This window comes from Polyodon spathula, chromosome 2, assembly GCF_017654505.1.
Source record: "Polyodon spathula isolate WHYD16114869_AA chromosome 2, ASM1765450v1, whole genome shotgun sequence".
Taxonomy (NCBI): Eukaryota; Metazoa; Chordata; class Actinopteri; order Acipenseriformes; family Polyodontidae; genus Polyodon; species Polyodon spathula.
In genome coordinates, this window is record NC_054535.1 from 41503599 (window position 1) to 41518338 (window position 14740).

Genomic DNA, 14740 nt, shown 5'->3' on the forward strand with positions numbered 1-14740 from the left:
GATAGCCTAGATTGAATTTATGCAACAATAAGTGACTGACTGACTTGACGGATCTTAGACGTGATCTGGCAGCTGATGAAAACTGGCACAAAACTGCGCCCTTGTACATACGTAGCGGAGAGCCACGTTTCCTACACTTGCTAAGGTTGCCATTTATATGTTGACTTTGCCACACAGTACTGCAGAATTAGATCAAGTTTTTTTTTCTCAGATGAACCTTGTTAAAACAGATGTAACAAATCAATGTTTATCAGACATTCTGTGTGGAATTCTGACCATCAAGACTGCTGTTAAAAACAGCACCAGCTTCAGACCAACGATCCAGTCTGCAAATGTGACCATAAGAAGTAATTAATACCTAAATAAATGTAAGTACACAAAACTAGACTATTTTGTAATGTATTTTTATTTATTGTTTTTTATTATTCATTTGTTTTTTTAAATGCTGTCAGTAAAACAATACAGTGTCAGTAAAAAAAAAAAAAGGCCACTGTAAATGTGTCAGTAAAAACCAAATGACAAGGTTGGTAACCCTGATTTGACTACATGGCAATATGCAGGTGTGTTTCTTTATTTAATATGTATATTTTTTGGACTATGGGGGACCTACAGTTAATGGACAAAAATTTGAGCTCCCACCTATATAGAATTATCATATTTTTTGTTTTGTTTTTAATTGGATAATAATCAGTATAGTACTCTTGTCCGTATTTGAACTATTGTATTTTTATTCAGTAAATCGTGAAAGGTGATTATCAAGCTCCGCTATTGGATTTGACGTAGGCTTCAGGTTTTTACGAATTTATTTTGAAATGTGTTTAGCACACCGCCTTCAATTGAACTGTTTCTGGCAGATTCGGTCAGTCGTTCACTTCAGAGCAGTGCGTAAAATTTTTCATCATAATTAGTAACTATAATTGATCAAAACCATCTATAATAGCTTAAAAACTAAAATGAGTTAAGCTAATATATACATATATGTAATCGTATATTTGTTGTTATTCATATAAGAAGATAGGGGCCCAGAAGTGTATGTTTGCCTAGGGCCCTGTGATGGGTTAATCCGACCCTGTTAACATGGGTTTTATTTAAGACAAACCAAAATAGTATCATGGGATATTTAATGTCCAAAAGGCAAATTGGAGCTTAATTTAATGTTGCATCTGTACAGTGACAACAAATGTCTGGTTTATACCATCCTGAGGGTCATTAAAGTACTTTGTCAGTGGGAGTGCTCCTTCTCTCCTTACAGATATAACCCTGAACTTAGATCTGACCCTATCATGATACAAAGTTCTTTGGCATCAAACTTTATCATATTGTGTTTTTTGTTTGTTTTTTATTCCTGGAAATGTAGACCTAGATCAATAGGCTAATAATAAAGAGGCTGTCATACAGGAATCACACAGCTTGGGACAGAAACCTTCCAGATAGGTTTGTTTTTGTGCTGCTATGAAACATACTGTACATGCATTATTATTATTATTATTATTTATTATTATTATTATTATTATTATTATTATTATTATTATTATTATTATTGTATTATTTTAAAAGGCCTCTATGACATTAGGTTTTATGTCAAGGTGAAACTCTAGACATAAGAAACTGCTCACAGCAGTGTTATATATCTCTGTTTAAAATAGGGCTTTGAAAAAGGTTGACAGTGTGTTTACAATCATTGTGAGTGGCAAAACAGCTAATATATACATATATGTAATCGTATATTTGTTGTTATTCATATAAGAAGATAGGGGCCCAGAATTGTATGTTTGCCTAGGGCCCAGAGTGACCTCAGGTAAAAGCACCTTATCAGAAACATGACAAAAAATAATAGAATAATATATGGACTGCCATGCACTGAGATGTATTTGAAATATGTTCTCCTAATGCACTGCAGCCCATATGTCATTTTTTTATATTACACTACATGTATTTTAAAAATATGATAACATATGTTGTTGTTCAAGATATCTATTAGTACTACTTATCAACAAGGGAAAGACCTTGTGACAGCATGGAGAGACAGTTGACAGGAGGAAAGAGACCCCATCGGGGCTTGTAAGGGTTAGCTACCCTGGTCGGCAGTAAACAGCTCTATGTTTTCAAAGGTAAACAGAATGCTTGAGACACCCACCCAAGGCTTCTAAGAAATTAAAGAGAAAAATACCCCTAGAGTCTGCAAGAATGGGGGCGGAAGATGACTCAACGTTGGAGAATACAGATAACGACTTAGGAACGGAAACAGATATGAGAATGGAGAGTACTTCACAAAAGACTAGTTCAAGATCTGCAGTTAGCAAAGACATGGAACTCCAGGTTTGTGTCTCTGACTGGAGCAAGGCAACAATGGTCAGGGGTTTGAAGATTCATCAAGGGAGAATGCTTGAGGTTGAAGGGACAAGAGCCTCGCAATGATCTGTGCTTCTTACAAAGTCAGTCAAGTCAGTCGAATGAAATCCAGCGACAGGAAGCAAACCATAGTTCGCAGGATATCAGCACCCCTGTCATAGACATGAGGAGGACTTGTATGGATACAACTAGAGATGAACCTAATGACCCTTGCAAACCCAGTCAGACGAACCAGCGTGAGAAAAGAACCTCACTGGCACAAGCCTGGAGATAAATGACCAAGAGCTTGTGAGAAAACTGCGTGGGACACAGTAAACACGGATCTCTGTTTTGCATTGGAAAGGTTAAGTGGAACAGTTGAAAAGAAGCTGGATAAATTTGGGGACATCATCTATGCATATGGACGCAAGAGGTTTGGAGTTGAAAAAAGGAAGGAAAAAGTATAAACTGTTCCTGGAAAGTCTAGACTGCAGCAGACCGATTGAATGCTTAGAGAAATGAGGCCGCTGAGGAAGCAATGGAAAAAAGCAGAACAAAGTCAGAAGGAGGGACTCAATCTGTTATAAGGGGTCAAAAAAGACAAGCTTGCAACATTATGAAGAGCTGAGCGCCTACGGAAACGCTACAAAAAGAAGGAGCATGCGAAAATTAACTTTTATAAAGATCCATTCAAATTTGTAAAGAAGTTATTCACCAATGAGAAAAATGGCACACTAAAGTCATCTAAGTTTGAGCTACAGAGATACACATACAGATGCAAAAAGGCAGGAGCCTAAGTCAATTCAGACATCCCACCCATCAATCCACCTGAATACCAAATGGAAGACTGAACCTAAGTGGAAAGAAGTAGAGCAAGCTGTGAAAAAAGCAAGGTTGTCATAATGTCCAGGGCCTGATAGAGTTCCATACAGGGTATACAAGAGTGCTTCTGGAGTTCTACGAATCCTGTGGAAATTGATTAAAGTGGCATGGGAAAAAACAGGTTGTACCAAGAGCATGGTGCCGAGCAGGTAGAGTCTTTATACCAAAAGAAAAATATTCTAGAAACATCAGTCAGTTTCGCCCTATTTCCCTATTAAACATAGAAGGCATTATTTTCTTCAGCATTATTGCTCAGAGATTGTCAACTTACCTATTAAAGAACTGCTTCATTGACACTTCAGTACAAAAAGTGGGCATTCCAGGTTTCCCAGGATGCTTACAGCACATCTGCGTGATCTGGCAACAAATTCAATCAGCTAAAAAGGAGAGGAAGATGACAATAACAAATTTAGTGAAAGCCTACTTTGGAGATTTGCAATTTCAGCTTCATAATTCAGCACTACATGGAAATGCCTAGAAGTTGGAATAATGACAGGATGCACCATTTTGCCAGTGGCTTTTACCATGACAATGGAAGTAATTATTAGGGCATCAAAATGGGTAGTGGAAGGAGAGCGCTTAGCTTCTGGAATGCGACTTCCACTAATTCGAGCATACATGGATGACATGACAACCATGACTACAACAGTAGCCTGCACTAATCGGTTATTGGGCAAATTAACCAATAACATTGAATGGGCACGAATGCAATTCAAGCCCATTAAATCAAGGAGCATCTCTATAATTAAAGGTAAAGTAGTAGATAAAAGGTTCTACATTAATGGTGAGGCAATACCAACAGTGTCTGAGAAGCCAGTGAAAAGTCTTGGGAGATGGTATGACAGTGATCTAAAGGACACAGTTTGTGTGGGAGAAATTAGACAACAAGCAGTGGAAGGGTTGAAGAGCATAGACATCAGCGCTTTACCTCAGCAGAGTGGAACTTTATGGTAAAGGAATATTGCAGCTAACAGGCTCTGCTCTAACCGAGGAGTTTAAGTGTGCCATGGTCCGACTGAAAATGACAATAGTAGAGTCATGCGACAAATGCATAAGGGAGACAGCGCCTGTGTTGAAAACTAGAAGAAAGTGGGCAGCAAAGAAAGCCATGGAAGATGCAAAGAATGCCTTTCAAATCTGTGATATTATGGGACAAGTTCAGCATGTAAGAGGGGGTCTTGGTCTCAGTTCAGCTCCTCCTACATGGCACAAGACAACCCCGGCTCAACGGAGGAAGCTGGTAGTCAATGAGGTGCAAATGCAGGAGGAGAGGATCAGGTATGTAAAGGTCATTTCCCAAGGCAAGCAGGGAGAATGGATGAGATGAGATAGTGTGGAACAACACAAGATCAGCTAGCAAGGCCTATGGACAATGGAACAGTGCAGGATCAGTTTCCTCATCAGATCAACATATGATGTTCTCCCATCACCACAGAACCTAAACCTCTGGGTGGGTGAGGATACCTCTTGCCCTTTGTGTTCATCACCTGCAATATTAAGGCACATTTTGACAGAATGTAAGGTGGGTCTTAGCCAACGATGGTTTACATGGCACCATGACCAGGTGCTGCGATATTTGGCCTTAGCATTGGAAGACAACTGTAACAAGACCAATAAATTGCCACCAGCTCCATCAAGCATTACACACAAAAGACAATATTTCTCCATCCAGGAGTGCAACTACCAACAAAAGATGTTAAAACCAAGCCTTGCCCAGGACAACTGGAAGCTGCTAGAGACTGGAAAATTCTGGCAGATGTTGGTCAATGGCTTATTTTTCCACCTGAGATTGCCACCACTAACCTTAGACCAGATATTGTCGAGGTCTGAATCAGCACACATTGTTCGTCTGGTAGAGTTGGCAGTGCCATGAGAGGATGCTGTGGATGAGGCGTATGAGAGGAAGAAACTTCGGTATGCTCAATTAGCTGCCGAAGTGGAACAGAGAGGATGGAGAGTCCGCATTTACCAGGTGGAGGTGGGTTGTCAAGGATTTGTGGCACACTCTAAAACCCAGGTTCAGTAGTCAAGAGTTGCATCGCACAATGAAGAACTTATCTGAAGTAGCAGAAAGGAGCAGCAACTGGCTGTAGTTGAGACAGAAAAATTCTTGCGGGGATCCCAAGCACAATAGAAAGAAAGCAACGCTGATGTACAGGTAGCTAAGCTGGGCTGAGTTGAATGGGGGATGGAGGGGGTGATGCTGGGTGCCAGAATCACTTTCGAGCCCTCTTGAGTAGTTCCTTCACATTAGCCACGCAAACTCTCGTGTTGCTGTGATTGCAGCGATGATCAAAGTAAAGAAATGTGTGTTTTCTTTAGTAATTGTGATTTTCCAGGTGAGATCACAGGGTCATTCTGTGACAAATCACCCAACAGGTTACACCCCACCATCCTTGGGTTGTTTCACTTAAAAAAGCTCACATTTACATTTTTAGACTGATCAGATAAAGGGGTCAAAAGTTATAGAGGTCAAAATGTGGTTGTTGGGTACCCCTCCCCACCCCTTAACGTTTATTCAAACTCGTACTAATTGTAAACATTTGTGATTGTTAGACAGCTAACACATTCAGGAGCTGTCGCTAAAGGCCACCACAATCCTGGACAACACTGCGCTACTGTTCACAAATAATTGTATTTCACCACTCGCACTTAAAAAGCGCTTTGGACTTGTGACCGTGTTTGTGTTCTGTGTGTGTATTTATACTGTGATTGTTACTTCGGGACTGAACCCCGTGGATTTTAGTGAGCAGTACACATGGTTGTGTATTGCCAGTGATTATTATTTACAGTTGTCAAGTGACTTTAGATTATAAATAAATCATCATTGCACCATGAACGCTGTTATTTGTCACTGTCCCCCTCCCTCGTGGGCACTGGAGCTTGTCCTGGCTTTTTCGACATCCAGGGACAGCTGCTCCTTCTCTTCATTTTCCTCGGGGCCGGCAGTTGGTCCTCTTCCTCATCTACCTCTGGAAGGGGCAGTTGTCTGGGAAGTGTCCCTGCTCCCCGCAGATGAGGCACCAGTTTAAGGCCTCAATCTCACTGTGGTAGGAGGGGGAAGGAAACACTGTGAAGGTGAGGGAATCCACCTTTGTTGGCTAGAGAGTCTTGTGGCAAAGCCATTCTTTACATGACTCCACCTCTTGGCCAAAGTAGGCCTCCATTGGCACTTACCATAAATGTGCCCAAATCCCCACACTCCTCGCACACAGGAGCCACTTCTGCCCCTTTTCTTTCTCTTCTGCGCATCTGGCTAAAGAGGGGGCATGAATAAGGCTGCACGCAGTAGAGTACCCAGGCTCGGCACACGTGAAGCACCGTCCAGCCCTTGGTCCATTTCCTCCACTCAGGCCGGCAGCACCTCCCTCGCTTTTTCCCTTCTTCATTTTCTATTTTTCTTTTAAGCACCCACACAAAAAAAATATTTTCAAAAATTGTCACCTGCAGTACTGTTCCTGGCTTGAACCTCTAGAGGCATTATTATCCCACGATCTGACACCACATGTGGCGAGATGGCTTGCAGGTGACATCAGCAGGGATACCCCACCACACACGGCTATTACAGTAATGAAGTAAAGTATGGAAGATGTTAATCAAGGTTTTGCACTCAATTCAGAATTGATAAACCGGTTCAATTTCATAAATCGCTGCCACCATAAACTGGATGCAGACTGGAGTTTTTTTTGTAACTTCACATGGCAAAGGCCCTTGTGATTGTATTGGGGGAACAGTCAAGTGAAAAACTGCAAAAATGTGCTTGCATTGTCCCACTGATGGCCAGATTGTAACCCCTGAAGACATGTACTCATTCTGCAACGCTGCCTTCGACAGAGTAACCTTCATCTTTGCATCCGTAAAAGACATCATGGCCAGTGCTGAACACTTAAAACATAGGTTCAAGTCTGCATTAACCATAAAGGGCACTAAACACTTACGCAGATTCATCCCCATTTCCCAGACAGCTTCCAGTGTCTTCCCTCTCCTTAAGTGAATCAAAAACTGTAAGTATCTCCTGGGATGGCTGTTATGAATCCAAAGCTGAGGAAGAAGATGCAGTTTTATACCAGAGAGGAAGTTTTGTTTCTGTCATCTATGCAGATACATATTGGTATACAATTCATGCACCCTGGTGGGAAATCACAGCAGCATCGCTGGCCAGAGAAGGATGACAATGCTGGGTACCCCATGGCAACATTCTTTGCAGTGTTATATGCCCTAGTCTCACTTTGTCTTCCTTAAGAGGCTACAAGTTTCAGAATCAAGATCTAAAAAAGAAGCATGTTTTCGTTACTTTTTAACATATGATTTCATAATTTAAAATTCTGAAATTTTACATAATAGTTGTTAGCATTAGTACATAGATATCATTATTTCCATTGTTATCAGTATTATAGTAGTTTACATAAATTAAACAAGAATAATTAAACATTGTGGTTAATTTTATTTTGTCACGTCTGATACTGATACAAAGCCATCATTTAGTATTTCCAGCACACCCATCAGTGACATCAGCTTTCCAAAATATGATTAAAGACTATAAAGTCTATTTCTGGGTATTAAAAAAACTAAACATAATATTGCACTAGCAGTTGCATCAGCCACACATTAGAGCACATTAATGTTGAAGACTTGCCAAATTAACTTGCTCATTTAATAGATACGAGGGGTCTTAAGAGCTTGCACTGTTCATAAGCTATTCATAATTTAGCACATTTATTCTAAGTGTTGTAAGAATATTTTGTACAGTCACTCTACATTACATAAAAGGAAGTGTTTGAAAACTGCGAATAAACTTTTTTGTAGTTGTAAAACTTAATAGTGGATGTTGGTCACATGTATAAGTGGAGAATGATAAAGACGACTGAATCAGAATGAGTTGTACCTGCAATTGATCGTTTTCAGTTAAGAATTTCCAATGAACCTGATAGTGCCAGTTATATATATGTAAGCTTTGAGCACCATCCGTTCAAAAACACTAAACATATGACAGAACAAAAAATATCTTGTCACTATACTGTTCAATTATTATGGTACTGTGATTATACACAGGTAAACAACCTTTTGCTTTTTATTGTTGGGTCTTGGAGCTGTGATCTGCTTAAAGAATAAGAATTGGATCGATGTTGTGTGATTTTGCATTCTGCCATTGGATTCCCTTTGAAGAAAATAATTTGATTGTTCATTGTAATGCTTTTAAAAAGTTGCTTCTGATAGAGGTGCAGTAGGCACAGGCAGAAAATCTGGAACCAGGTACCTGGTCTGAAAAATACATGGGCAATCAGCTACTCATTTTGGTCATTTCAAGCTCATCTGTGATTGCTAGCCTATTAAGTATTGGATTGTACAAGAAATCAGAGCTGCGACATACAGCACACAAGGCAGAAAAATGACAGGCATGACAGGGTAACATTTAAATCTTTTTTTTTTTATTTCTGGTAACTTGGTTTTGCTTACCTGTCTCTTGTTTCTTGTGATGTTGGCAATGTTAATTGTGTATTTATTTAATAATAAAAAAAGCATTTTATTATGAACAACATTTCATGACATGTTATAGGATTCCAAAGTGCAAAACTAATTACTTTGACTAGTTTATTCCAGTGTGTAGGCTAAAGAGGCGTTAAGTGGTCCTTCTTGTTGTCATTTTAATGCAATTTCTTCTGCTATCACGTTATTCATTTAAGCATTCACCTCATCTCAGTGTCAAATACGCTGTAAAGCTATGCTGCATTCATTGGGATTCATATTACAATTCGCCTGATTATTGAAAAAGGTTCTAATTTTATTTTGCAGCTTTTTTTCTTGATTTTCCATTCCATATATGTATATTCATTTGAAATATATTATGTTTGTTGGTGTGTTCATTATTTCCCTATCACTCTGACAGAGAAGCTCTTTCAGAGATGAAAGCCTAGGGAGAAGACGTCTTTTTATTTCTCTACAGTTCAGTACAGTGTTTGAATTGTAGAGTCTGGACATGTGCTCTCAATCCATCACAGTGACTGTCAGCAGCACATTTAAAGGCTGTTGTTTGAGCTACCAAATTTTCTCACTTACTCTTTGCTAACTAATAACTTTTTAATTAGCCACTTGAAACATTAACGCTTTATACACCAATACAACATTTATTTTCAGACATAGGGTATTTACCTCTTAAAGACCCAAATCCTGAATACTTTATACCAAAAGCTGCTCTTTGCTTATTTTCTTTTTTGGTTTTGCTAATTATCCCCATATGAGATTGTTAAGTTATTGTTTTTTGTTGAGAAAATTTTTTCTCGTTGTGTTATTTGTGTGTTTTACAGATACCATGCGCCGGCCTGACTGTAACATGGTGCGAAACACACATGCAGTAAGAGCAGCTGCTGGACTCAGCAGTACTGCGTAGGACCGAGATACTCACTTTTTCTTGTTGTTGCTTGCAATTACAACCACAGTATCTCAATGCCGTTTTGGTGACCAACTATTTTATCATCACCATTGCGAAGTCTGTTCATTCTAACAAGCAGGCTCCACTGAGTCTCGTGTGGGTACTGACTGAGTGGTTTTGTCAGTGGCTTTTACAGGTGGGCATCTCTGTACATTGCCACCCGCAGTGACAGCGGCGCGATGGACCCGCACCGAACAGGTACCGAGGTCACCGACCAGTGTCCGATTCCAACCTGGTACCAATCCACCCCAGTACCGAACAATTCCGAATCGGTTCCGACCCAGTGTTAAGCACATGAAATGGTGCTGAACTGAACCGGTTCCATCCCGTTACCGACCTGGTGCCAAAGCCAACAAACCTGTACCAAACCCGTACCGAAGTCACTGAACTGGTGTAGGACCGGTGCTAAAGCCAATCCTGGTCCTGGGAACTGAGAAGAGGTGTTGATTTCAAGTTACTTATAAAAGTTGAGTCTAGTTAAGCTAATAAATAGTTCAGTTATTGATTCAATTAAGTAATTGATAACTTGGTTTGAATGAAAACCAGAAGTCACAGCGAGTCTCCAGGACCAGGATTTGGAAACTGTGCTCTAGTGTATAGTTTAAATATACTTATAGGGTAAAGGGTAAAGGATTCCCAAAGACTGGTACATCTTTAAAAAGACTGGCCAACACCTCACAAGAAAGAACATGATGTGTGAACAAGCTATTAGCTAGAGATCAGATATTGGGGGTGTGCCAAGTACTTGGATTATTCAAGTATTCATTATGACTAACACAAAAAGCTATAAGTAGTTACTTGTAGCACATTGTTTTTCTATGTCACAACTGAATAACATCAGTCAGTTCCTGGTTTTGATGGTACAGTAATGACTGTCAGTCTCAGGTCTAGGGAGACAACCCATGCAACGAGGAAGAGGGACTGTACTTTACACAGATTGGGTATGCAGCCAAGTGTGATCTCATACTCATGATTTCTGTCACACCCAAGGAGGTTTTGGGGTAATTTGTTATTTTGTTATCCCTTTATAACTGACAGTAGTCTAACAATTATATTTCAGGGCGATTCCGAGAGAAGGTGTCTATTCTTCACAAGATTGCCAAAAAGAAATGCCAAGCGGAAGATAGCGAAAGACCAAATGGTGTAGGAAATCGTGGCGGTAAGTGACGCTCCTTGTTTAACATTTTTTACTGAAGTGGATAGGCTTTCACCTGTCAGACTTACAGAATGTGTCCTGGTTCTGAATCACACATAGATCTGTTAGCACCAGTAGACCAGCAGCTGATTAATAGCATCTACAGACATTAAAGAGACATCTTGGCTGCCATTTATAAAATACAGAATTTTTAAATAACATTATCTTGTTTGGCATCCTGAAGGCCTGTTATTGTGCTAGGATTTTGATTTAATAATAATAATGAAATCACAGGAATCAGAACTGCGTTCTGGTAGGCGCCAACAGCCACTAAAAATTGGAAGGACAGCTATATCTTAATAACACTTTCTTAATGTTGTCATTTGTTCATGGATCAAATTGATTTTATTATTTATTGTAAAGTCAACTATATATTTTGTTAAAAAAAGGACAAGGACACATTTAAGACACAATTAATTTTGACAATACCTGATGCAAATTCACATACTGTAGTGATGCAAACAACAAATCAACTGGTTGACTACTGGTAGAGTCTATTAGAAATCTTCCCAGGCTGGGTCCTTGCCTCTAGGTTTTAGTAGCTTTGTAACATCAGTTTCTTAGGTTTGGTGGGGAAAAGACACGATTGGCTAGACATCAGGAAATGACATTCAATCTGGGCATTTCAAATTGGGTAGAAAAACATGGGTATAATAAAAACAAATTTCAGGAGGTCAAGTTAACACCCCAAATATTAATTAGGAGAAAATATTTTTATTGAATAGATTTGTGAATACAGCAGAGCAATGTAATATGCAACATTATATTGATACAATATTTGGCCTTCATATAAAATCCTAATTTAGGCAGAATAAAGTAGTCACAATACCAATAATAATAATGTTGAATTTCTAGTAACTCCCCAAAAATGTTTTTCTTCAGCTAAATAACCTTTAACTGTAAATACAACCTCAAATCAATATGGTATGAATCCTGTCATGATACATTTGCAACAAGAAGTACCACCTCAGGTTTCTTGGATAACTGATTGCTTAAATAAACAAATAAAACAAATCAATAAATCTTGACATACAAATATGAGATGATCAAACAAGGGACATCTGCCTAGATTTTATGAATGCTTTGTTTTGGGTTTAAATAGATCACAGAACCTAAAAGGTAAGACTGTCATACTGAATGCTCTTTCCCTTAAGAAATGTGTGTGTTGCAATTCAGTACCCACACGAGACTCAGGGAAGTCTGCTTGTTAGAATAAACTAACAGACTTTGCATTGGTGATGCTAAAATAGCTGGTCACCAAAACGGCATCGAGATACTGTGGTTGTAATCGCAAGCACACTATGTTCCTATGGGAAGAAATGTTTCTTAATATAGATTTTCTTTTCCTTTGGTAGTTTAGTTGTCAATCACCAAATTAATGTTAGAAATGCTGTACATTTGTTAATACAGTTCTTGCATGGAGAGAGAGGAGGATATTTAATCATAATTGTAAAACTGTATATGTCAGTATGCCAGTAACAGATAGACATTCACTACTGTATATCCCCAACATTTTGTCCCATTTGATGCAATATATCTATCACATAGTTAGCTGTTTCAAATACAAGAAATACAATGATGAAAAAATATGTTCAGAACAGCAATGATGGAAAATGCAGAACTGTTTGTACTAAATGTCAAAGAGGCATCCATTTACCTGCGTAAGATAGAAACTGTCTCGAGAGAAGAAAAAAACAACACATTTTGAATGCCCTTTATACAAGGGGCACTTCAAATCCTGCGCTTTTAAATAAATTATCCCAAGTTAGGCTACACAACATTGCCCCACTGTAAGCAACAAGAACAAGATGTGAAATAAGATGACTCAATGCAATATTCCAGCTATGAGCTTTTCAGACAGACATATTAATAGAGCATTATTGAAAATAGCTGAATTCATTCTCGTCTCTTTCCACTTCAAAGTCACACGCCTTCTGCTTTGTGAATTTTATTAACAAAAATGAGGATGTTAAATGTAATCTTATTAAGATGCTGAGATGTGAGGTTCCAATTTAAACTAATTAAAGTGTGATGGGTGCCCATGTCATTCATTAATGAATACAAATTATGTTAACTACACCACTTTGCCATGTTATCAACGTATATTGACAAACATGTGATATATATATATATATATATATATATATATATATATATATATATATATATATATATATATATACCCCCTTTGAAGTTCTCTATAAACTCCTGTCTTACGATTATTGTAGTATCCCACAATTTACGCAAAGGCTATCACCAGGAAAGCTCCACAAACCAGGGATGTGTTCTTTTCAAGGAATAAAATAAATCTAATAGTAAGCAGTATATTTTCCTTCCATTTTATGTATCTGGTGGGCCATCCAGGGAGGCATGTTTGCAGAAAAGGCAGCGTGGTGGATCTTCCATCTATCTTCCTTCTCCTTTCTTCACAGGATAAATAAAGGCAGTCTCTAAAACTGGTATACAGAGCCATTCAGTCAAGGACACTGAATTCATCAAAAATAGATAAAGAAACAGATAAAGAACATATTTTATAGTGGCTTTGGAAACCGGGGCCCGTTTCATAAAAGCGATTTGCACTGAATTGCATTCGCAGGCACCTAAATGTGGTTTTCATAAAACCTTTGCAAGGCTGCGACATCATCAATTTTGACTGAAATTTGCGACAGCAACTGCAAGCAGCAATTTTCACACAAATCCTGTTTTAGGACAAACCATGCTGCTTATACTGCTAGCTGGCGTATATATGGCAGAGAAATCAAAAGGGAAAGAGTATTTAGGGAGGGGCCAAATCCTCTTGATGCGTATACAGATTCAGAATTAATATCAAAGTACCGATTGCCAAGAATGGAGGTAAATGGTCATACGTATTTTTTGATTTAAATGGATTTTATTAATCGGTTTGAACCTAACTTAAAGATTTTTAAAACATAAACTTAAAAACATGTGTTTGTAAACCATTAAAAAGCCTTTTATGCACAAAAATCATCTCATTATTAACCCAGAAGTCCATCTTGGATTTACTGTGCACGCTGAAGTAACTCTCTTTCGATAGTTACAAAAATACAATTATGACATTAAAATAACATCACAATTACATTTTGTAATCTGTGTGATTTATTAGATCAAGCAATTTTCCATAGATGGATCTCAAATACCAATTGTGTCCCCTGCTGTGAAAGAGCACCTGCATATGCAGGAAAGATTTTAATTCCCTTAATATTCAAGCCATCTCAGATGCCAAAATGTTTGTGTTAGATGCTGTCATTCGATAACCAAAGAGTACAAATGGCAGTTTCGTTTGGGCAAATTGTGATATTGCCGATCGCTTTCCCGGTGGAGAGATTATTGGTGATGGATGACTTTTGGGAGACAGTGGGTAAGATAATAATAATAATAATAATAATAATAATAATAATAATAATAATAATAATAATAATAATACCCCAATCATGTGTCACTTTTTTCTTTTCTTTGAGACTAATCTTCCTGACAACTTGCCAAATAGAACAGATTTGTGTTGACCAACCATTTCAATAATTGTATCAATGTATTCTTTAGAAAAATTGGATTTCCTTGTGACACCTGCCATTGTATGTAATTACATAATCGTCCCATGTGCTTTGAAGTTGATTACCGAGTTTGTCTCAATGCAGATCATAAAAGAGTGATTGCAAGCAACAGCACTTGTGATGTGTTTTATGAAACGCTGTCTTCGATGACCTCTGTGTCCTCACAAGCACAGGGCAATCGCAGCACTTTTATTAAACAAGCCCCAGAACAGTTAAGCATTTAATGAAAAAGAAATATTAATTACAAAAACTAAGTGAGTGTTTTAATATAAAAGCCTACTAATTGAAAGCAAAGGTTTCTTGCTATTTGCTAACTGAGCCTTTTCTTGA

The 14740-nt window shown here is 38.3% G+C and overlaps 1 protein-coding gene across 4 annotated transcripts in view; it reads left to right on the forward strand.

Annotated features, from left to right (window-relative positions):
• Positions 1 to 14740, forward strand: part of LOC121296511 (sodium/potassium/calcium exchanger 2-like) — a 108057-nt gene that overhangs the window by 76596 nt on the left and 16721 nt on the right. For all 4 annotated transcript variants that reach the window (XM_041222160.1, XM_041222178.1, XM_041222187.1 and 1 more), the window contains one exon: positions 10704 to 10802. In XM_041222160.1, coding sequence (XP_041078094.1) covers positions 10704 to 10802 — 99 coding nt within the window. The remainder of the gene's footprint in view (positions 1 to 10703; positions 10803 to 14740) is intronic.